We start from the raw sequence: 24,771 nt of genomic DNA on the forward strand, positions 1-24,771 counted from the left end.
TATTATTAGAAGGGTATACTGAGCTCCCGGCCTGATTCCCACCTTAGGGATGCTACTCAGCATCTTCCCATGATGTGGTCTTCTGAGAGGAGAACACTGTCTTTCCTAAAGTGTGTTCACATCCCTGGTGTCATCTCTTTCTCACCTGGTTCCTACCAACTAAACAGGACATGTGTTAGGAGCCTGGTTTTTCTTCCTGCAGAGATGTTTCTTCCAAGGCCAAGCCAACATGAAAGCCTCCAGGCTTCCTGATCCGTACTCAGATTTTCTTCAACTCACCTGAAGTCTCCCACACCTATGAGGGGCTCTCACTGTTAACTGGGGGCCATGGGGATAGGCAATGTAGAAAATTATGGAACAGTGTTATTTGAGATATATACCAGTCTATATTTTCCCTAGAACTGGGCTCAGTCCTTGGTCACAATGCTCTCTTAGTGCACTTCCCAACACTGTTTTTCCTCTGAAGTGCTGAGGGCTACGGCACTATCTTTGGCTTTTCTCTGACTGGTACTGAGACTTTTTTCTCCAGCCTTAGGAAATCAAAAATTTTCATCATCAGTACAGTTTTGTGAGATCCAGTTGCCTGCCATGCAGCAGTTTTACTCTCACCAGAGATATATGTGTAGTTTCTGATTTTGTAAGCTACGTGGGATTTACTGTAACTACAGAAACTCTAAGCCCATAAATGTCACCAGATATAAATCTTTGTAGGCTGGAAGGCATCTAGGTTCTTATAGAAGGAACACTGGATGAGTAGTCAGAGAGTCTGTGATGTAGTCCTGGCTTTGCCCCTTTTTGGGCAAGTGGCTTAATCTCTCAGGGCCTCAGGTTACCCAGCTGTGAAATGGGGAGCAACAGTAAGCATCAGAGGTGGTTATGAGGACTGAATTAAGCAAGGTGGTGTGTGTGCAGGGCTTAGCGTGATGCTAGACACAAAGCCCACTCTAAATGGTTAGAAAGAGTTTGGAAGCATGTTTTTAGCTCAGTGCCTCGGGAGGTTCTGGAAGGCTTCATCCCATGGAAAAACAAGAGAGTTGTGTGTCTTCACTCAGTTCTGGTTCATTGGTTACACTTGTTTTTCTTTTAAAGATACATTCTGAAAGGACTGCTCTGTATTCTGTTTTCAAATGGATTGATTTGGCTGCAAGTACTGTCAGTCAATATTGAAACTGAGCTCATTCCTTTTCCATACCTCGGAAGCACACAGGGAGATTTCCAGTGCGAAGGGCGAGTCTTCCTTTCCCCAGTTAGCATGGTTGGCCAGGGCTCACAGAGTGCCTGTATGTGGCCAGCTTTGGTGATTCAGCCTGCTGAGGGTCAAGGATCCACGGGAGAATCGGATTGAATCTCGTGAGAGGCATGACTCACTCACCATCAACATGCCGAGAGGCACCCAGTTTGCAATTTCAGGGGCTGGGGCTCCAAAACCAAATCTTATGAATCTGGCAATTTGAGGATAGAAAATTGTTTGGCCTAATATAAAAACCACACTTCGGGCCCTTTCTGGGTAATCCCAGCTTGGATCTTGTTTGGGGGCCAAATGGCTGGAATGACCATAGAATTAGGCATTGTTGTATGCGACTAGGAGATCATTCCTTGTGAGTCAGCTCCTTTCTGAACCTCTGAGGGTGATTTTTATGGCAAGGAATAAATGTCCCACTTGGACATGTGTGCTCTGTGCTCACTCTCTGCTCGGAAAGCCCCTCCCACATTTCTGCTCTGAGCCAACTTGGAATCTTTCTTCAAGATACTCAACTGTTATTGCCTCCAAGAAATCTTCCCTGATTCCTCACCTGTCCTTGTGTCCTTCCTCTGTGCCCGACAGTGGTGTGTACACGTGTATGTCATCATGCCACATTGCTGTCATGATGTATTCTCTAATGTTTCCTGCACTAAACTGTGAGCTCACATCAGGTTCAATATCTGATCCATTCCCATACCCCAGTGCACAGCATGGAGTACCAAGAAGATGTTCCATTATTGTGGCCTGAACTGAGCCTCCTCCCCAAAACCCCTTTGCCCCAGACTAGTTCTCTAAGGCAGGTGCTCACGTGTCTCTCTGAAGCCCGTGCTCTCACCTTTTGCCCAGCACTGCCCACCACCCTGACGCCGGTGGGTGAAATTCATCGGAAAGAGTTGCTGCTTGGCTGATCTGAGCCTATTTGTAAACTTTGTGCACATTCACATTTAGGAGACAAATAGGATTAATAAGACTGGCAGTGTGCAGTAACTCCAAGGCTGGTTATCACTTACAATAAGACAGCCACATCGATGCCCTGGTGCACTCCAGTGGTTTCCAGAATGGAAGTAATGGAATTTCTGTAGTTAAGCGCCTGTCAGTCCCGTGGCTGGGGCACTCCTGTATAAATCTGTAATAGAGAAGGAGCCATTATGGGCACCTGGCATGAGGGTTAGGGAAGGCAGTGTTGCCCCAGGCCCTAAGGCTGGTCGTGGCCTGGGGACTAAACCTGCACAAGCACAGAAAATGGCAATTCTGTCATGTTTTCTCTCACTTTGTTTTTCTTGGGTCAGAATGCAATTTGCGTGGGAGCAGGGGACAAGCCCATGAATGAGTATCGCTCCGTCGTGTACTATCAAGTCAAACAGCCACGCTGGATGGAAACAGTCAAGGTAATAATTAATAATAATAAATAGCAGCGAACACATGTCTAGTTCTTACCATGAACCAGGCACTGTTTCAAGTGCTTTATTTAAATAATTTATGTATTGCTTACAACAGCCATGTGAGGTTTGTACTAATATTTCCTTCATTTTATAGTTGAGGAAACTGGCACAGAAGAGGTAAGTAGCCCGACCATGACCACGCTGCTAGGAAACATCGGAGCTGGGATTCAAACCTGAGCAGTCTGACTCTGGGTCTGTGCTCATTCCTGCAACCTGAGGGAGCAGGATACTGACTGGAGCAGTTAGCATTCTTCTTCTTCTTCTTTTTTTTTTTTTTTTGAGAGTCTCACTCTGTTGCCGAGGCTGGAGTGCAGTGTTACTATCTCTGCTCACTGCAACCTCTGTCTCTCAGGTTCAAGTGATTCTCCTGTCTCAGCCCCCTAAGTAGCTAGGATTACACACATATGCCACCACACCAGGCTAATTTTTGTGTTTTTAGTACAGACGGGGTTTCACCTTGTAGGCCAGGCTGGCCTCAAACTCCTGGCCTCAAGAGATCTGCCCACCTTGGCCTCCCAAAGTGCTGGGATTACAGGCATGAGCCACTGTGCCCAGCCTTCTTCCTTTTAATGAGAGCGGTCGAGCAAGGCAGTTCTGCGCATGGACCTTAGACCCAGAGAGTCTGGTTTCATGTTTCAGCCCTAATGCTCACCAATGGTGTGACCTTGGGCAAGTCATTCACCTGCTCTGTGCCCTGGTTTCCTCATTTGTAAAATGGGAACAATGGGTTGACTGTGGAAGTAAAAGGACTTAATACACATAACACTGTCAGACAAGTCCTTGGAAGAGAGTACTTATTCAGTTAATACAACTCTTGATTATACTTGGCAGTTATCTCAGTCTGCAAAATTGAACTAGATTTTGCATTCCTTCAAGATGCCCCTCAAACACTTGACCCTTGCCTGTTTTTTACCCACCCCTCTACAAGGCAGTCTAATTGGTAGTGGCAGGCAGCTTTGTGCCTCTCTGTGTAGCTGGGGGGAGAAGGCAGAGGGAAGGTATAGTTGTTCCAGATATCTGATGCAGTCTCCCTCCAGGTCCTTCTCATATGGCATCTCCCTACAAAATGTTTTGTGGAATACTAAATGGTGTTTTATTAGAATAACATTTTAGGCCAGGTGCAGTGGCTCATGCCTGTAATCCCAGCACTTTGAGAGGCTGAGGCAGTTGGATCACCTGAGGTCACGAGCTTGAGACCAGCCTGGCCAACATGGTGAAACTCTGTCTCTACTAAAAATAAATACATAAATACATAAATAAATAAATTAGTCATGCATGGTGGCATGTGCCTATAGTTCCAGCTACTCAGGAGGCTGAGGCACGAGAATCACTTGAACCTGGGAGGCAGAGGTTGCAGTGAGCTGAGATTGCACCACTGCACTCCAGCCTAGGTGACAGAGCAAGACTCCTTCTCAGAAAAAAAAAAAAATCATACATTAAATGTATTAAAATAACATTTCCTGGTCAAATGTGAGAAACTTGAGAACAAATATGAAGTTAAAGGCTTCCTTATGTCAAGTTCTTAGAGCCCTTGAGATGTAAACGTGCTCTGCAGATCTGCAAAAGGAAATAAGAATGAAGAGCACGTCCCAAAGCTCATTGACTACAGAGCATTTTCCTTTCTCCTAGCGTCATATCCTGGGGCTAGGATTCTGGTGAACATATTTTAGAAATTCTTTGTTTTAGCCAAAGCAGGTGGGAGGCTTGATGGATCAATGTGATTGTGAATAACATATGGGAATATATTATGTTTCTCCTCATGAAATATCTAGCTCAATTCTGAGGCCTATCATGAACATACTGGAGGGACACAGAGTGACAGAAAAAACTTCTTTAGCTCTAGGTTATAGCAGAAGTCACCATCCGTAAGGGCTTAAGGTCCTTGGAGGCACCTCTCTGAATCTGAAATGACCCCCTAGCATGTGTCTGGTGGTATTGTCAGCCAGTGGAAATGGAGGCCTGGTGGGTGAGCACACTGGTTCCCTTGATCACCTTCCTTGGTGCAGGATGTAACCAAAGTGGAATTGTCAAATAGTCCTCTTGTGGGTGGTGCCCAGTTCATCAAGCTGCACTGTTCTACTCAGCAGTGAGGAGTGACAGAGCTTGCAAGCCAATGTGAGCCTATCACAGGCTACAGTGTATAATGCCTGAAAAATGCCCTTTTGGAATAATTCCTTGACAGAAGTGACATTAACCACAAATATTCACATTACCAGATCGTCACACTAAGCAGAAAGGAATAACCTGCATTGGAATAAGGATTTGGAATTAATTCAGTGAACACTGAAGCTTGATCATAGCTTCAGATATCTCTGCCTTATCATTAGCAGCATTCTTTACTCCCCCTGGGCTTTGACTCCAAACACAAGATGCACACATGACTTCCTTTTCGGTGAGAGCTATTCAAACCCCAGCGGTTCTCCACTTGTTACACATATTATTGCTTTGCTCAGTGTGTCTCCCCATACCCACTGCCTTCAAATTGATGACCTGGTCCACTTTGAGGTCAGAAAGTTAATGTACCAGGTCGGGTTTCTCTTCTCTGTTCTCTCTTGCACTTCAGTTATATCTCCTTGCTAGCCCTTGTCACAGGGCTGTTACACATTGCCCCATGTGTAACACGGAACCATGAGCTCTTTGAGTGTGAGGACTCTGCCTTGTGTCAGCATGGCCAGCACCCCACATGATTGTAGCTTCTAGTGAACATTCGACACTCAGGGAAAGGACGAATTGGACTGCAGTTACCCATGAGGCCCTCAGTCCCTTTGCTCTGCCTGAAACATAGACAGGATGGTGGACCTCCTCAGGCTCAAGTCTCATTTTCTGCAACAGAAAGTGCCCCCAAGTATACATTTGTTTTGGCGTTTAATAGGCATCTGTACAGTACAAATGTGTTCCTCTTTAAAATCAGTGCCCTTCTCGCAGGTAGCTAAGCTTCTCTGCATTGGCCTGAATCTCAGAGTGCAGAGGAGCTGTGAGACTTTGGGAGGTGGGCAGCACAGAGCCAGGCTGAAAGCTTCACAATCAGTGGTGCCAGTGGGTCATTCACTGGACAGGGATGCCCGGGTGACCAGTGGGTGATTGTCTTAGCTCAGTGTCCTTGGAATCAAAAGCATCTGGACATGTGTCCGATCAAGGGTGAGATGAGCCCTAGGATTTTTCCAAATATTATTGGATTAAAGCATTTTTATTAATTTGCATAAATGAGAATCCTCAAGCAAACCCCCTAACAACCATTGTTAATTTGCTAAGCCCTGCTGCAATTGCCAGAACTCCTGGAGTGTGTAAGGAAAATATGCATTGTGCAGTTTGCAGTGCATCAAATCCTGTGCTAAAGTTATGTGACTTTTATATCAATTTGGGGAGACTCATTTTTCCTCACTATAATTTACAGACCTCTTTTCATTGGCTGGGAATGCAATTTGCCAAATGGATTACATTTGGTACTTTATTTTCTCTTCATAGCTAGTTCTTATGTAATTTATTTACAGTTCATCAGCCTCGATGGATGGGTTGTAAATCAGCAGGCAGCTCTCTCAGTTAAATGGTCAGGCTGCTGTGGAAGAGTGGGGGGTGCAGTGGGGAGGGCCCTTTAACTCAATGTGTTCTGAGCTCTGTTTCTGTCTGCTTAGGTGGCTGTCCCTATTGAAGACATGCAGAGGATCCATCTGCGATTCATGTTTCGACATCGGTCATCTCTGGAATGTGAGTAACATACTGAATGATGTCTCTGCACCTCCCCCTAAGGGGAGAAGAATGGAATAGCTGGGTGGCCCATGTATCCTTTTCTTTCCTGACCCCGCAATGCTATTTCCAGCTAAAGATAAAGGAGAAAAGAACTTTGCCATGTCCTATGTGAAGCTGATGAAAGAAGATGGGACTACTCTACACGATGGATTCCATGACTTAGTTGTCCTCAAGGTACCATGAGTTGGAAGGAGCTCTGCACTGAGGGGGGTGCAGGAAGCAAGGGGGTGATGGCAAAATTGCTTAGTGGTCAACAGCAGGGACCCCAGAATCACACACACCAAGTTTACCAACTTTATGGCCTCTTACAAAATCTTGACTTCTCTGGGCCTCTGTTTCCTCATCTTTGTGCCCTCAGTGAATAATTGTGAGAATTATGAGACAGTGCATGTAAACATGGCAATGATGAGTACGTGGAAGAACTCAATACATGGAAAAGGTTATTGTTATGTACATAAAGGTTATTGTTATGACTGTTATGTACTCTTGACTCTGTAAGGACCTCTGTGGCAATGTATAGAGGACATACAATAAACATTTAAGGATGCTGCATTGTAGCTAATGGAAAAATATTAAAACCTGCAGTTCTGATCCTGCTGCTGACTAAGCCTGGACTCATCTCACATGTCTTCCTGAGTCTCAGTTTCTTTTTTCTTAAACAGTTATGGCAATATTTATGACAACCCACTAGGGTGACCCATGCAAAAGGGCCATCTAAACTATATAGGGAGTGCAGATGTCCACTATTTTTATTTTTACATTATGAGACTTGGACTGTTTTTGAGACATGGAGAAGCATTTGTCTGGTTTTACCTGCTGCTTTTCCACATGCCGTCTTATGACAACAGAATGCATCTACTAGCACCTGGCTGGAAGCAAGTGTATGGCTGTGAGGTAGGGCAAGGTTGAGTACCCAGCACATGAATCACACCCTTGCCTTTGGCTTTCTTAGCCTTGTAGGCTGAAATTGCCCTTTTGCCTGTAGGATGTATGGCAAATACAGCCTCATCAAGGCTTCATCTCATGATATTCTTGTACTCTTCTCTGAGTCTCTCTGACTTTTTCAGAAAACCCCCTTTCTTCTATACAGCCTCTGTTTTCTCATTTATCACACATAGAGTTCTTGGTGTGAAAACCCTTCTTCCCTGACAGAATGTGAACTCCTGGGAGTCAGAGGCCCAGTTGCAGTCAATTTTCTTTTACTTACCCCCGTTAAGTCCCAGTTTCCTTGACCATGGATAATAACAGTATCTGCTTCATATGATTGTTATGAGGCTTAAATGAAATGAACCAAGGCATGTAAAACACTTGGTACCACTCCTGGTGCGGAGTAAGATAAATATTATCTTCTGTAATGCTTACCTCTAGTCATGCATTTTAGCATGCCAAGGCACTTATGTGCCTATCTCTCTGCTATGGATTCGATATGCATTATTCTATATTATTTGCTCAGGTATTCTAGGAAGTAGGGGTGATGATTGTCTTCAGTTTACTAATGAAAAAAAATGAGACACAAAGAGGCAAAATAATGTATTCAAGATAGCATAGACCTGTGAATGGCAAAACAGGGTCCAGATCCCAGCACATTCTTACTTAGTGCCTTTGCCATTAAATTCCTCTTTAAGCTAGAGTCCTTATTTTGCTGGTGAGCGTATATTATGATCTCAAAAAAAGGATGAATTAAAATGTACTGTCTGGGAATTTTCAATTCCATTTTTATTTTGCCATTAGTTAGGTTCATAGACCTTTCACTTGGTGGATCAACCCCCTTTCTATTAATGTGTCTTTGAATTCTTACCTATATTGTGGGAAAACAGCCCTGCCTCACCAGCCAGTGTCTATTGCTTCTCTGATGATTTTCTTCACTCTTTATGACTCTCTCCACTTCACAGTGTCTAATTTGTCTGCTGCAAGCTCTGTGTGGCATTGGGCATGGAGCCTTGGCTTGGGACAGTAACCAAGTGTTGTTTCTAGGGGGACAGCAAGAAGATGGAGGATGCCAGCGCATACCTGACCCTTCCTTCTTATCGACACCATGTGGAAAACAAGGGGGCCACGCTGAGCAGGAGCTCCAGCAGTGTTGGGGGGCTTTCTGTCAGCTCCCGGGATGTGTTTTCCATTTCCACCCTGGTGTGCTCCACAAAGCTCACTCAGAATGGTAATGGGGTCATCAAGAGTTGTGTCAGTGGGGATTGTGTGTGTCCGTGTGTGTATACATGTGTGCATGGGCTTGCAGACCCAAGGAGGTCCTGATATGGACAGTTAGGCCAGTAATGATACTTCTGAATGTCTGGACTCTATTTTAGTGGGCTTGCTGGGTTTGCTGAAGTGGCGTATGAAGCCTCAATTGCTACAGGAGAATTTAGAAAAGTTGAAGATTGTGGATGGAGAGGAAGTGGTGAAGGTCAGTGTGGCTTCGTTTTGTTTGTATTCTTACACTAGTGACAGAATTCTCCATGTGGGTGGCTTCAGGGGAAAAACAAGGTATTGAAGGACATGGGGAAACTTTTCTTCCAACAGTGGGACACACTCTCCCAAGTTGCCTTGAGGAATCTTTATTGGGAAATCCAGGGGAGTGACTTTGTTCAATGGCACTGAATGTTGGGTGCCCGAATACAATGGTTATGCTCAATCTCTGGAAATAGATGAGCCTGGGTGTAAATCCCAGCTCTCCCACTTGCCAACTTTATGTGATAATATAAAAGTGACATAGTTCTCAGGGCTGTTATGAGCATTCAAGGTGATAATATTTAAAACTTACTCAACAGTCTCTTACACATAGTACACAACAATTAAACCAAAGCATATAAAACAAAGTTCAATAAATGGTAATTATTATTTTTGTTGTCATATATTGATATATATGTATATGCATATGTATGTATGTATGTGTGTGAGCAGATATATGTATATATGTATATATACATATATATACATATATATATAGTAGTATGATCTCTTAGTACTACCCACACATCATTGTTAGAAATAAAAAGTATTCTTGGTTTCTGCTGCTTGGAGAGCATTATGTATTAAAGATGAGAAAGGGAAAGACATCAGGGCTTACATTTTAAGTGAAATAAGCAGAAAACAATGCAAATGTCAGATGTATTATTGCACTCACATGGTAGTGGTGAATAGAAAGTGTCTGAAGTGCAAATCTAATTAAAGCAACCCTTCTCTCCAGCCTTATGAATTGGGACAAGTGTTTCCCAATGGTCCTGGAGATCTTGTTTCCATGATACAGCTAGAAATTCTGAGATTAAACATCTTTATATGGTAGCTCTGTGTTTTTGAGGGATTATAGGAAATATTGACCCATCCCTTAGTAGGGAGGAAAATCAAGTTTTATGTAATTGCCTCTACCTAGAGAAGCAGTGGTATAATTTCCAGATGCTGTCAATGTATACCACTGACCCATCCACCTTGTTCAGCAATGGCAGAGTAACTCCCCAAGACACCACTTTAATAAAGTCTATAGCCTTTTGGTAGCTTGGAGAAGTCATGGAAGAGATGAGGCTTTTGTTATCTTCCTCTTGCATTCTTTTTTCTTTTTTTAAAAAAAGTTTGTTATTTAAATATGATATACATATGATGAAATAGACACAAAGCAGTTATCTTAAGAGTATAGCATAATGGATTTTTATACACGTACACGCCATGTGTACTCACCACCCAGAAGAGGATACAGACCACTTTTAGCATTTTAGTAGATTCCCACATACCCCTTCTCAGCCAGTAGTCCCCCGGGGTAATCACTGCCCTGACAACCATCATCGTAGATGGGTTTTTGCCTACTCACGAATTTCATAAGAATGGAGTAGTGAAGAGTGTACTTTCTGTGCCTGATGTATTTTACTGAATATAATGCTTGGGAGAATCATCCTCATTGCTGCCTGTGGAAGTAGTTAGCACTTTAGTCCAGCTGTGTAGTATTCTGTAGTGTGAAAATGCCACCATCTGTGCATCCATTCTGCTGTTGATAGGCAGTTGGGTTCCTCCAACTTCTGGTTCTCCTGAGTAAAACTACTCTAGACCTTTTGAGCATGACATGTGGTGGATGTGTGTTCTCATTCTCTTATAGATACTTAGGAGTGGGATTGCTGGGTCACCTGCACTTTGTCTTGTTTCTGAAATAGTGCAACCTTCGTTATTTCTTCCAGTTTCTCCAGGATACTCTGGACGCCCTCTTCAATATCATGATGGAGCATTCTCAAAGTGATGAATATGACATCCTCGTCTTTGATGCCTTGGTAAGAGAGAGGGGAAAAGTGTCTAATGACAACAGGCATTAATGTGTGTCTTACTGTGAAAATACTGAGAACTGGTGGCCCTCATGGCCTTTTTCATGAATTGTTTGGAGGTGTTGTAATGTTTGGCAACAAGACCAATAATGAGCTGCTATTTCTTTTTGCTTCTTGCCAGTTCATTTGAAAGCATGAGGCATGGTGGGTGAAAGGGGAATTTTAAATGCTGATGTCGGATTGACACTGGCTGAAGGTACATGAGGCTGGATACTGTGAATGATTTCTTCTGCTTTCTATGAATGTTGGGAGCTAGTCCCTGGCTAGGTTGTAAAGCACCCAAAATGTTTCCTAGCTTTCCTTTCACCTTCTTCTCCCCATTTCCTCCAACTCACTAATCATTACGTTTCTCCTACCCACCCAGAACTTTTCATGATGCTATACCATCCAGATCTTCCTTCTTTTAGTCCTCCCCTATGGTCTTTTTGTCATCTCCCTATCTCGACTCAGATTTTCTCAGTGTTATGTCAAAATAAACATAAGAGACATCTGCATTAGGGAATCAGTGCCCAACAAAGTTTTTATGTGTTAACCGCTTGTGTCATGGATATTTGCGTTTTTAAAGAGGTTACTGAGAGACAACTGTGGCTTAATCAAGTGCTTCCCCAGAGAGTACCCTAGAATTCTAGCTCTCAGAAAAGATGTTTCATGACAAATATATACTTTGATTAATTAATTTAGGAAGTGTTGAATGTTGCATGACCCTTTTAGAGATTCACAATGTACATAAGTATATTAAAGATTCTAAAAAGTTTTACAATAAGGAAGACAGTCTAATAATGATAACCTGACATTTCTCAAAACTTATTTGACCATGAAATCCTTTTCATCTTATAACACCCTGCAGCACACTTCATGAAACACTTTCTTTGGGAAGATGCTACCTTAATAAAGAGGACTCATTATGTATTAGTGAGCTAATTCCTGGGCAAAGGATTTTAGTGGGGGTTGAATTATGCCAGGTAAAGATGGCTTCCTGCCCTGGGTTTGCCCTGAAAATACCGCTGCCTTGCATCTTCCTCAGATTTACATAATAGGACTCATCGCAGACCGGAAATTTCAACATTTCAACACCGTTCTGGAGGCTTACATCCAACAGCATTTCAGTGCGACCTTGGCTTACAAGTAAGTAATTGTGCACATGGGGACTTCTTGTCTACCACCTTTTTGCCCTGCCAGGATGCCTAGGGCACAGGAACTTGAGTAATTTTCTTTTGTCACTAATCTGTGTGAGTTCTGCATTCTCTAACAAAATCTAACCTATGCTTGGGTTATTTGGATATCATTAAAAATGTGGAATACCCATAGGTTTGGATGAATGCCTTACGGTTGCAGTGGTACCTGGAAGTGCTCATTCATCCATTCAGCTAGTGTGCTCTCATTTCTTGAGTGGACACCAGGACTTAAAGGCTACAGAGAAGACCAGGCGTGGTGGCTCATGCCTGTAATCCCAGCACTTTGGGAGGCCGAGGTAGGCAGATCACCTGAGGTCAGGAGTTGGAGACCAGGCTGGCCAACATGGTGAAACCCTGTCCCTACTAAAAATACACAAGTTAGCTGAGCATGGTGGTGGGAGCCTGTAATCCCAGCTACTCGGGAGGCTGAGGCAGGAGAATCACTTGAACCTGGGAGGTAGAGATTGCAGTGTGCAGAGATCACACCACTACACTCCAGCCTGGGTGACAGAGTAAGACTCGTCTCAAAAAAAAAAAAAAAGGGGGAGCTACAGAGAAGAAAGTGCACATGCTAAGTAGCTCGGTCTGATTTGGGTGTAGGGAGAGGGTGAGAGATAGGAGATGATGCCGGGGAGTTTGGTGGGGACCAGTTTGTGAAGGGGCCTTGAAAGTCAGGCCAAGTAATTTGAAGTCTGCCCTGTGGTAAAGAAGAAACATAGAAAGTTCCTAAGCAAACTTAGAGTTCTGTGATATCACAAGAACATGTTCTATAGAAAGAAAAAGCTGAAAAAAAAAGACATTATTGCCACCATTATTCCCCATTATTCCCATTTGTAGCCTGATTGTGACTAGTTCTCCTAGTCAAAAGATTTTTTTTTCCTCCCTATCTTTTTCTTTTTTATGAGCTTTTTATGAACAGGAAATACTTATTAATTCCCTGTAATAAATATAATTTTTATGCCGAGTTATTTTTATGCTTACAAACAAGTAAGTGAGCTTGGCTCTACTACCACCTTTAACCTTTGACTGAATGCCTTATAATTTACTGAGCAAACTAATTACCATGATGAAAGAGATGTATTTTGAAAATATTATCCCTTATTCAGGAAATTGATGACAGTGCTGAAGACTTACTTGGATACCTCCAGCAGAGGGGAGCAATGTGAGCCAATCCTAAGAACGCTGAAGGCTTTGGAATATGTGTTCAAGTTCATTGTTCGGTCCAGGACATTATTTTCACAGTGAGTACTTGTTATGTAAGAGTGATTGATTAGCTCTGCAATTCCTCTGGGATACAACAGTGTTTTTACTGTAGGAGAAACTCGTTTAAAAAATTATAACCAGCTGTCTATCAAAAACAGCTCAAGAATCCAACCTAGAGAGTAATGAGTATGTAATAATTGTACACTCTAAGTTCATTTGGGAAAAAAAAGAAATCTTAACATGTTGCAGAGTTATGTTTTATCCAGTAAATGTGATTTGAGGCTCTTCTGTGTTTCATCTAACATTCTTCATTTGATTTGAAATATGGTGAATATTTTCCAGGAATCTATATTCAATGTTAGAGGGCCTCGGAGCAGGAAGGGCAGAACTCGGGGAGTTTGATGTTTACTTGGCTCTTGCAGGTTGTATATGGCCGATAAGCTGGTATTTGCAGTTGACCTGTCTGTCCTTGAGATCCTAGTAGCCAAAAAGTGAGCTGATGCATTAGAGTACCTTAGAAGATTTTGATGGTCAGTATCACAGAGGCCAGCTGTCTTTTTGAAGGGCTTTGGAGATGAAGGCATTCAAATGCAATCTACAAAAGAACAATTCATGTTCCTCCTGGCCATAGGACAAAGTTAGGTAGAGGATTGTTTGTGTGTGATCAGGTTGGTTGTGTGTGATGGAAAATAAGAAGAACATTCAAGGAGAGTATTGTCTGGATTCTTAGTGCAAACAAAGAACACTTAACTGAAACTGATTTAGGGAGAAACGAGACTATTTCACATCATTGAAAAACCAAGGGAGTAGTCGGCCTCAGGCATGGCTGAGTCCAGATGCTCAGTGTTATTGGGATAGTCTCTATCTGTCTAGATCTGGACTATGCTTCCTTTTTGTTGATCGTCTTATGAGGCAAGTTTTCCGATGCAGAGGCCACTAGAACCCTCAAGTTTACATTCTACCAGTGGAAGCAACTCTACGTTCCTTGTTGTCCTAGCAAAATCCTATGTCAAGAACTGTCTTGGGTCTTGTTTAGTTGTGGTCATGTGTGCATCACTGGAGTCATGGTCAGGCCAGCCACTTATGGTGTGGACTTGTTATATTAGAGAGATGACTTCTCAAAAGAAACTTGAATTAGCCTGGGCAACAAAGCAAGACCCTGACTCTTAAAAAAAAAAAAAAAAAAAAAAGACCATCATTGTGATTGTGATTATGACAATGGATGGGCTTCGAAAGCTTTATACTTGACAGTGCATCTGAAACAGGCAATCATTTGGGATTCTCTTAACACATTCTTTGAGATTTCAGGTGATGAATAGAAAGATGTGAGTGTCTTGAACCATGCCACAGAACAAATGCACTTAGGTCATTCTGAAAGTGAAGTGTCTGTTTCAGATTCCTCTGGCTTGTCATTTAGTCAAGTCTGAGTTGGGTATTCTAGGTTTGAGAGATACTTGTCAGTGATTTGGGAAAACCAATGTGAGATTCCAGTGAATCTAAGAGTGATTTTCTTGGAGGAGTTCAAGAATTCAGACATCGTAGTTACAGCTTAAAAGTCAAGGATATCTTATCCCATCTTCCAAGTGAGAATGTTTTATGTATAAGTAGAATATGTCTTTTCTACTTATCAGAACTTTTCTTCAGTTCTTCCTTTTGGTGTATTTGTTTTATTGCTTCTCCTCTCTCCTATATTTCTTTCGTTTTCCATCCCTCCCTCCCTCCCTTTCTTCCTTCTTTCCTTCCATTTTTTCCTTCCATTTTCAAGGATTGAGCTTCTTTACGAAGCCTTTTGCAGTGCCTGAAGCTCAGACAACCAGCTGTGCTAATCCTCAAGGGTTCTGAGCTTGTGGAATTACACAGAGTTTGGAGCAGACTGAGCTTCCCTGTTCAATGAGATGGACATTGAGCAGCTCCCCTTCCTACTGGCAGGCACATGGAGGTGAGACTGCAGAGCTTCTGTTAAGATAACTCTCTTATTTATTTATTAATTTTGAGACGGAGTCTCGCTCTGTCGCCAGGCTAGAGTGCAATGGCGCAATCACGGCTCACTGCAATCTCCGCTTCCCACCTTCAAGTGATTCTCCTGCCTCAGCCTCCTAAGTAGTTGGGATTACAGGTGTGCACCACCACACCCAGCTAATTTTTTAGTAGAGACAGCATTTCACCATGTTGGCCAGGATGGTCTTGATCTCCTGATCTCGTGATCTGCCCACCGCAGCCTCCCAAAGTGCTGGGATTACAGGCATGAGCCACCACGCCCAGCCAGGATAACTCTCCATGTCTTACGTCTGTTAGTTTTTGTCTTTTCCATCTACTGGGACAAAATACATTTGTGCATTTGTTTTGTTCTTCTCTGCCTCAAGGCATATAATCTTGCAGAACCCCCTAACTCTTTAACTGGTGCAAATTCAGTGCTGCTGTGATGCTAAATGCTAAGTGACTTTTGGCTTATTAAGGAGCAGGGTGATCTGTTATTCCTTGCTGTATCCCTAGAACAGCATGTAGCAGCACATCACTGACATTTGGTCAGGAGAGATGTCTCTAAAGCAACCCAAGCCTAATCTTGAATCCTTCCTCATGAACAGAAATGTAGGCGGACCTGCAAAGAGGGTCTAGGACCTCATGCTAGGAGAAGGTAGGTTTTGTGTCTTGTTCTTTTTAGAATCTTTAGCAATGATCTGCTCTCCAGTGGAGTCTCTAGGGCATTGGGAAGCAATTGGGGTATTTCTCCATATGAGGGGGCATCTTTTATGGGAAACTAGAAAACAGAAGTTTCAATGCTTTGCGATGTCTAACCCAGCTGTTGGGAAATCAGAATCTAATTATTGGTTTGGGGCTAATTGTATCTGGTATTGTGTGTCTGTTTCCTGTTAATCCTTTATTCTCTTTCCCTGCTTGCATAACTGCAGTGGATCTAGCTCCCATTATTTGTTCTCTTGCCATTATTTTTTGCACATACTGCACGGGAACATTTGCAAGGGCTAAGGATTTTCCTGTGTCAGTATGCAACTTATAGTTGGGTAAGGAAAGAAGAGTTGTTGTGGAGAAACAGTGGAAGTTTTATTTTATTATATTTTTTAGGAGGATTCATTTCTGTCTATAGCCAAAGAAAGAAGAGAGTGAGTTCCTTGTCCCTTGCTTCTTGTGTCACTAGCTCCTGAGTCAAAGTCTGGATCGAGTGTCTCTGATTAGGCACATGCCAGTGCTGTAGCTGCAAAGGAAGCTGGCAGAGCAGGTTCTAGCTTCTGCCACAGGGAGGCAGGCTTATGAGTAATTCCTGAATTATAGGAAGTGTGTCTGAAAGATGCTGGTGGCCATAAATATGTCCAATATCCACTAGGCTTTTGTAGAATGGCTGAGCTCCTGGGAAGTGCTGAGCATTGTAAGGAACATTCAGAAAGAGTTGAAGTGATAATCTTCTACGATTCAGCTTCTTTACAAAGCCCCTTGCAGTGCCTTTAATCCTGAAGCTCAGACAACCAGCTGTGCAGATGCCCAAGGTTTCTGAGCTTGTGGAATTACACAAAGTTTGGAGCAGACCGTGCTTCCCTGTTCCATGTGATGGATACTAAGCAGCTCCCTGTCCTACTGCGAGGCACAGAGAATCAGGCTGCAGAGTTAGGATAACTCTCTAAAAGGGAGAGGAACCAGAACACTGTGCTGCAACAGGAGTTGCTCCCACTTGTCTCTGCTCCTCACAGATCCTCATGCTGCCCCAGGCTAGAGTGCACGGGGCAGCATGGAGTAATAGTTATGAGCAGATGTTCATGAAGGACAGACATTGGGTATAGTGGTATCTCTGCCCCTATAAGTACCTAGGTTAGTGATTGAATCAGCCTCTCTGAGCCTCAGCATCCTTATCTATAAATGGGGATAAACCAGTTCATTGTGTGTCAATGATGAAATGAGATTATGGGTACAAAATGCTCCATACAATATCTGGTACTTATTTCATAAATCTAATAAATGTTAGCTGGTATCATGTTTTCACTTAGGAGAAACAGCAAGAGTGTTTTTTTCAAAAACTCAGATTTAAATTATTAAGAAGAAATTCCAGAGTCTTGATTCAAGCTTAAAATTTGACTTACTACTCATACTATCCTAAGCATTTCTTACTGTTTATTTCTCTGGAGGCAGGGATAACTTTTACCAGGTGTCTGTGCTTTTTGAGGACCACAATGTGGAACTCTCCTGGCCCCAGGAATTCACCTTGGTCTACTGCTAGCCCTCACTGGGTGGTCCTGATTCTGTGTGTTGCTCTTATTTCCTCTGTGAGTGTGGTCAGGCCCCTCTGGCCAGAGCAGCTGTGGTGCCCAGGTCTCTGGCCCCTGCTTGCTATGCCTGCTTTTCTTTGCATCCACCTTCTGCTCTTATTACAGACCTGCTTATTTGGGTCCTGCTTCCTCCCCCATCTCCATTTAACCCTGATCTCCTGCTTCCACAAACTCCTCTTTCACCAGCCCCAGCCCCAGCTCATTTGCTTATGAGAAACTGCCAGCTCAGAGGTGAAATGCACAGTCTCTAGAGCCAAGTCTGCTTGGGTGTGAATTCTGAGTTGGAATCTTGCCATTACATTTACCAGCATTTACAACCTTGCGCAAATTATTTAATCTGCCTAAAGCTCAGTTTCCTTGTATGTAACACGGTCATAATAGTACCTATCATACAGGGTTGTTGTACAGACTAAGTCAGCCCAGTGGATGTATGGTACTTACTTAGCACAGTGCTGGTCACATAGCCAGTATATATGGTTATTCAAGTATCATCTTCAGCAGTCTTCACAAAAATTCTACAGAGGACTCCATTTTCTGACTTTGTCTCCTACTACTCCTCACTCACTTTGTGCCAACCACACTGGACTTGCTGTGGCTCAAGCTCTTTCCTTACTTAAAGACCTTTGCACCCTTCCCCAGATCCATTTGTTAACTTCCTCACCATTTTTATATCTTTGCTCAAACCTCTCCTTCACTACCCTATTTAAAATTGCAACCCCTGTCCCGAGCACTGCTGATTTCTCTCTTCCTTTTCGTCTTTTTTCTCCCCATAGAACTAAACATGGCATACTATATAATAATCATGCTTTTGTTGACTGTCCCTGCCTTGCTGGAACGTCAGCTCCATCAGGACAGGAACCTTTGACTGTTTTGTACACTGCGGTACACTAAGGCAACTAGAATGTAGTAAGCACTCATTAAGTATGAAATTAGACACCATTTCTAGCCCAGTTTCACAAAGAAGGAGACTGAGGCTTAGATTCAAGCTTAATGATCACACAGCTAAGAAATATAGCAGAGTGAGGCTTTGCACTCTGCCTCATCTGATGAAGCAAATGTGAGAACCTGATCATTATTCTGGGCCATGCAAGTGTGAAGTCTGGCTGGCCATGTTGAGGGGCTGTCCTGAGGGAGGGTGACTCTGATTGGAGGGGTTGATGTACTGAGTGACATCAGGGGCTGCTGAGAGGCACATGGCTGCTTGGGTTTCAGTGCTAGGAAGCATGGTACCATCCCTAAGTGCAGTAGGAATTCAGCAAACAACAACAACAACAACAACAACAAGATGAGCTGGAGCAGGAGTGGTCAGGAAAGGCATCCTTGCTGTTATAGTGAAGCTATCCAGGCAAATGTGACTTTATCTTCATCCCCAGGGAATGAATAAAGAAAAGTTGACATAGGGCAGGCCAGGTGAGCTCACACTCCTTGGAAACAAGTCACTGGCTGGGGAGAGAAAAATTGCACTGTGTCCTGATAGGAGCTTCAGCACCTGGAAGCTTCATCCTGCTCCCTACCCCCAAGAGCCGAGAAAGCCTGCCCTGGTGTGCACAGTTCCACTGGCCTGCACTGGAGCTGCCACTGCATTGACAAGGGCATCTTAGGAGCATGGTTTGCAGCTCAGTGACACCTCCAGTCTAGCTTACCTCACCCAGGGCCAGACATGATTGCCCTTTCTCTAACTGCCTTCAGCATCAATGACCAGAACCCAGATACCAGCTTTCTGGTACTTTCTTTTGTCTTCTTCTTCTTTTTTTTTTTCTTATTTGCATATTTCTTTATTCCATGCCACCCTACCAGTCAACCTCCACCTTATCCCCTCCCACCAGCTCAGTTTCTTCCTATGTGAATATTATATAGTAGTTTACCCTCTAGGTCATGAATATGTTAGGCAGCAAGATTGTCTGAATAAAGCTCAGGGCAAGTCAATGTAGCTTGTAGTCGGAGGGAGCGCATAAACCTCTGCCTTTTGAAACAAATATGAATTTAACTCAGAGGTACTTGCCAGTGTGATTTGTTTTTATTGTTCATGTATGAATAAATATTAAAATGTAATCATCTGTTTATGCCGAGCATGAGCTGAAATGCCTGTGACATTGTGATTCCTGTTTCTTCTGCATGTAATTTGTTTGCATGTTAATGCCATTTATTTCTGTGTAAGCCTCTGTTTTTGGTTTTGAATATAATTTCACTTTCTGAAGACAGTAATGGCTTAGTAAACTGAACAATTGCAGTTAATGGAACTATTTTATGATAGCATTAACTTGGCATCAGATCAGGATGAAAGAGAAAACTGTCACCAAAAGGATATCATCAAACAGTGACTTCTCTTTAATTTATTATTTATTTTATGAATTGCTGAAGCACTCAGGGAAAGCTAAACAGCCTTTCTCACGAACATATGTGAAAGTGGTTTGTCAACTGTTAAGTAAGTTGCCTGATTATAACATGAAATTTTGCATATGCATGAGCTGTTTTTTCTTTTTATTTATTTATTTATTTTTTTTTAATTATATCTTAAGTTCTAGGGTACATGTGCACAACGTACACATTTGTTACATGGGTATACATGTGCCATGTTGGTTTGCTGCACCCATCAACTCATCATTTACATTAAGTATTTCTCCTAATGCTATCCCTCCCCCCACCTCCAACCCCCGACAGGCCCCGGTGTGTGATGTTCCCCACCCTGTGTCCATGTGTTCTCATTGTTCAGCTCCCACCTATGAGTGAGAACATGCAGTGTTTGGTTTTCTCTCCTTGTGATAGTTTGCTTAGAATGTTGGTTTCCAGCTTCATTCATGTCCCTGCAAAGGACATGAACTCATCCTTCTTTATGGCTGCATAGTATTCCATGGTGTATATGTGCCACATTTTTAAATCCAGTCTATCATTGATGGACATTTGGGTTGGTTCCAAATCTTTACTATTGTGAATAGTGCCGCAATAAACAATACGTGTGCATGTGTCTTTATAGAAGCATGATTTATAATCCTTTGGGTATATACCCAGTAATGGGATCCCTGGGTCAAATGGTATTTCTGGTTCTAGATCCTTGAGGAATCGCCACACTGTCTTCCACAATGATTGAACTAATTTACACTCCTACCAACAGTGTAAAAGTGTTCCTATTTCTCCACATCCTCTCCAGCATCTGTTGTTTCCTGACTTTTTAATGATCACCATTCTAACTGGCATGAGATGGTATCTCATTGTGGTTTTGATTTGCATTTGCCTAATGACCAGTGATGATGAGCATTTTTTCATATGTTTGTTGGCTGCATAAATGTCTTCTTTTCAGAAGTGTCTGTTTATATCCTTTGCCCACTTTTTGATGGAGTTGTTTGTTTTTTTCTTGTAAATTTGTTTAAGTTCTTTGTATATTCTGGATATTAGCCGTCTGTCATATGGGTAGATTGCAAAAATTTTCTCCCATTCTGTAGGTTGCCTGTTCACTCTGATGGTAGTTTCTTTTGCTGTGCAGAAGCTCTTTAGTTTAATTAGATCCCATTTGTCTGTTTTGACTTTTGTTGCCATTGCTTTTGGTGTTTTAGTCATGAAGTCTTATGCATGAACTTTTAAATAGTTCTCTGTTCCCTTTGCCTATGGAAATATTAGTAAACATTTATTGGGCACCTATTATGTGCTAGGCACTTTGTTAAGTCATGGAGACCCTGAAATTAGTAAGTCAGGCTTCCTCAAGTTTTGGCAATGTAGTGGACAAGATAAACATGCATCCCAGCAATCAAATCACAGTTGCCTGGGATAAGCAATGATCAGTGATGCAATATCACAGTGGAGGCCTGGAAATGGTTCTTGTGGGAGCAGACAGATTTGAATGACAAACCCTACCTTGGGAGGATCAGTAATTCTTCTCAGAGGAGGTGATGTTTCAAACTAGACATGGAAATGTATTTAAGAAGCCAGGCTAGCCAGGCGTGGCTGAGGTGAGGCTGAGGTGAGGCTGAGGTGAGAGAATTGCTTGAACCAGGAGGTGGAGCTTGCAGTGAGCCGAGATCTGCACTCCAGCCTGCGCGACAGAATGAGACCCTGTCTCAAAAAAAAAAAAAAGAGAGAGAAAGAAAAGAAAAGGAGCCAGTCCTTGGGACAAAAGAGACTCCCGAATGCTAAATACAATCTATGAAATAGAACTTCCAGTGACTCCTGCTACTCTTCAGTATCATTTATGAAGCCTCTCCTCTGTGCTTGGCCCTGCATTGCTTTTTACTCCACCTCACTTAATACAACAACCCTGCAAAGCATAGGTATTATGATGTTCATTATATAAAAGAGAAAATGAGGCTCAGAAAGGTACAGAAAGTGACTCCAAGTCACACTCTAGATGTTGGCGAGGAGGGATCTGACACTCAAGCTGAGGTTCTTGCTGTTGTGCTGTGCCCACACATGAATAGCATGTATGTGGAGAAGAGTAGCTAGTGGATGAAGCCGTGGTGGTGGAGGGGGCCTGATGCATCTGGAGAGGTGGCTTGAAGCTGAATTGTGAAACACCTTGAATGTCAGACCCAGCAGCTTGACGTCATCCTGTATCCAGGGGGATTTTGATGTAGATCGTACCGTAGCTTTTACTCTTAGAGAGCACACAGTGAGTGCCCCAGTAGGTGTACACACTAAGCCATTGGGATCAGATAAAAATATTAAAAGTATTTTATCTCACATGAAGAAATTAAACTTATAAACACTTAATTTAGACTAGCAGATGGATATCATTTATAAATAAATAAGCATCTATTGAGTTTCATGCTTAAAATGAAAAAAAAAAATTTTTTTCTCCAAGGAGCAGTTTGGAAACTGCTGCTTTTGGCGGTGGGGAGCCACTGAAGTTCTAAAGCAGGGGATTAACATGATTAGATTCACGTTTTAGATAGAGTACTGGGGAAGAAAGGTTAGCTCCTGGAAGATGGGATAGAAAGCGAGAGATGGAGATGGGTGATCAATGGTGAAGCTATCACAATAATCCAGGCAAGAGCTCTTGAACTAAGGTAGTGACAGTGGTACTGGGGAAGAGGAGAGGAAGAAGATAAGGGTTTACAGATGAGGAGATGGCCAGAACTAATTGAATATAGGAGTGGAATTCAAGGAGAGGGCCAAGCCAGGTGATCTGACTCTGGACTTTCTGGTCCATTTGACCTGGCATTGCAAACCAGCATGAGAAATACAGGGGAGTAGTGGGTTTTTATAGTGTATTGGGTTTGGGACATAAAATGTTTGAGGTGTTTATTGGCAGAACCAGATGAAAATGTATAGCAGGCAGTTAGATACAGATTAGGAGTTCAGGAGAATGGAGACACAGTTTTGGTTGAAATTGATCCAAAGAGATATTTGAAGCTATAGCACAAGGTGAGTAATACTATAAAACTCAGAATGAAACCCAGGGAGTCAGCCCATTGAAGGGATGGGTGAAAAAAGGGTCCCACTGAAAGCCGGATTAGGGACATAGGATAACAAGCAGAAAGGACTGTCATTCCAGGAACCAGGAAGGAGGGTGTTTCAAGGAGGGAGTGTCGGCAGTGTCAGGTGCTACAGGGAGATCATGGGACTGGAAACTGATTAGAGGCATGATATTTTGCAATAGAAGGTCATTGTTAAGTTAGCCAACCCTTTCCCAGAGCTTAACATCTTTCCTAATATCTGGTCCAAAGGCCATCAGGGCAAGGGGTCAAGGTTTGAAGTGCATTTGATTTCTTCTTATCTGTTTGTGAATTACCTACATTTGGATTGTCTTTTTCCAGGGTGTAATCCTAGACTGACTTCCCCCATCCATCCTTCAGAATCTGGGGAAAATTTCATACTTTGCTCACAGCAAAGCGTAAGACACTGGTCTTGTCTCCTTCCACCTCCCTTTAAATGGTGTGGAACGAGGCTATCCTGTGCTGTAGACAATTAAGGGAAAAGCTGTGGAGGACATAGATATTCATTCTTTTAGGTTGAACCGGTAAACTATTTCCTTTGATTGTTAACTCATTATTGGAAATCTGGGAGCCAGATTGCTGGTTGAACCCTTGCCTGAGAGCAAAGATGGCTGTTTCTGTCAAATGCTGAGGCTGACAGTTGCTCAGAGAATGACTTGGGTGGGAGAGCAATTTACTGAATAAACATGTAGATTTAGAAACTGCATTTGCAAATCCCCTGTAACGAAATATGAACATACCAGATAAGAAGGGTCTAGTTTGCCAGAAGGGTGAAATTTTCCATGCTAACATAATTGTCAGGGATGCTGAGTGCAATTGGGGTGACTAGATGTACTTTGTGATCTTCGTCAAATGTACTTGAGGCAGGCATCACCCCGAAGGAGAATTTGTTTCCTTAATAGAAATAATATATTGCTCACTCATTGGGCTTGTTGTTTATTGTGTCTTTGGGGTGGAAGGAAGATTGAAAAGGACTTCATCATGAGGCACATATGGTCACTGTCCTTCCAGTCTCTAAAGTGGCCCCTCTACCTGGCAGATCTACTCTCCCACATACAGGAGAGACATATAGCCTGCTACGGAGACACATTGATTTCATTCATTCATTTGTGTATTCAGTAATCACTTTTAAGTCTTATTATTTGGCCAAGTTCTATGCTAGGAGACTCTAGTGAAAAAGACAGATGGAGTGTCTTCCTCATGCTGCCCTTATATTATACTGGGGCAGATGGAAAAACATAAAAAAATGAATAAACCAAGTTGTTTCAAATGGTAATAAATGCCAGTGAAGGAATAAGCAAGTGTGTGGCTGAGACAGGGGTGGGGAGGGTGGGGGGGGGGTAGCGGAGTACAGGGTATAGCAGAGTGGTGAGGCTCTGGAGCCACACTGCCTGGGTTTGAATCCCAGTGACTGTGACCTTGGGCAAAGTCACTTCACCTCTGGGCCTTAGTTTCCTGGTCTAAAGTGGGGATTACCTCAGAGTGTTATTGTGAGGGTTCTGAAAATGTGACATTTATTTATTTATTTATATTTATATTTTGGAGGTGGAGTCTCACTCTGTTGCCCAGGCTGGAGTACAATGGCACAATCTCGACTCACTGCAGCCTCTGCCTCCTGGGTTCAAGTGATTCTCCTGCCTCAGCCTCCCGAGTAGCTTGGACTACAGGAGTGGACCACCACACCCAGCTAATTTTTGTGTTTTTAGTAGAGATGGGAGTTTTGCCATGTTGGCCAGGCTGGTCTTGAACTCCTGACTTCAGGTGATCTGCCTGCCTCAGCCTCCTAAAGTGCTGGGATTACAGGCATGAGCCACTGCTCCTGGCCTTGTAAACTGAGATGTGAAAGATGCAAATAAATCAGCCATGTGAGGGCTGGATGGGAGAAGGAGGTGCAGGGAGGAAAGCTATGAGCAAGTGCTCTCACAGGGTGAAGCTTTTCAGAAAGGTAGAGAAGACT

The 24,771-nt window shown here is 42.9% G+C and overlaps 1 protein-coding gene across 2 annotated transcripts in view; it reads left to right on the plus strand.

Moving 5' to 3' along the window:
• DOCK2 (dedicator of cytokinesis 2) overlaps positions 1–24,771 on the plus strand; it is a 448,549-nt gene that overhangs the window by 68,538 nt on the left and 355,240 nt on the right. For both annotated transcript variants that reach the window (XM_032158599.2, XM_032158600.2), the window contains exons 15-22: positions 2,533–2,631; positions 6,318–6,390; positions 6,503–6,606; positions 8,407–8,590; positions 8,739–8,836; positions 10,596–10,685; positions 11,761–11,861; positions 13,018–13,152. In XM_032158599.2, the coding sequence (XP_032014490.1) occupies positions 2,533–2,631; positions 6,318–6,390; positions 6,503–6,606; positions 8,407–8,590; positions 8,739–8,836; positions 10,596–10,685; positions 11,761–11,861; positions 13,018–13,152 (884 nt within the window). The remainder of the gene's footprint in view (positions 1–2,532; positions 2,632–6,317; positions 6,391–6,502; positions 6,607–8,406; positions 8,591–8,738; positions 8,837–10,595; positions 10,686–11,760; positions 11,862–13,017; positions 13,153–24,771) is intronic.

This window comes from Hylobates moloch, unplaced genomic scaffold, assembly GCF_009828535.3.
Source record: "Hylobates moloch isolate HMO894 unplaced genomic scaffold, HMol_V3 SCAFFOLD_6, whole genome shotgun sequence".
NCBI classification, from domain to species: Eukaryota; Metazoa; Chordata; class Mammalia; order Primates; family Hylobatidae; genus Hylobates; species Hylobates moloch.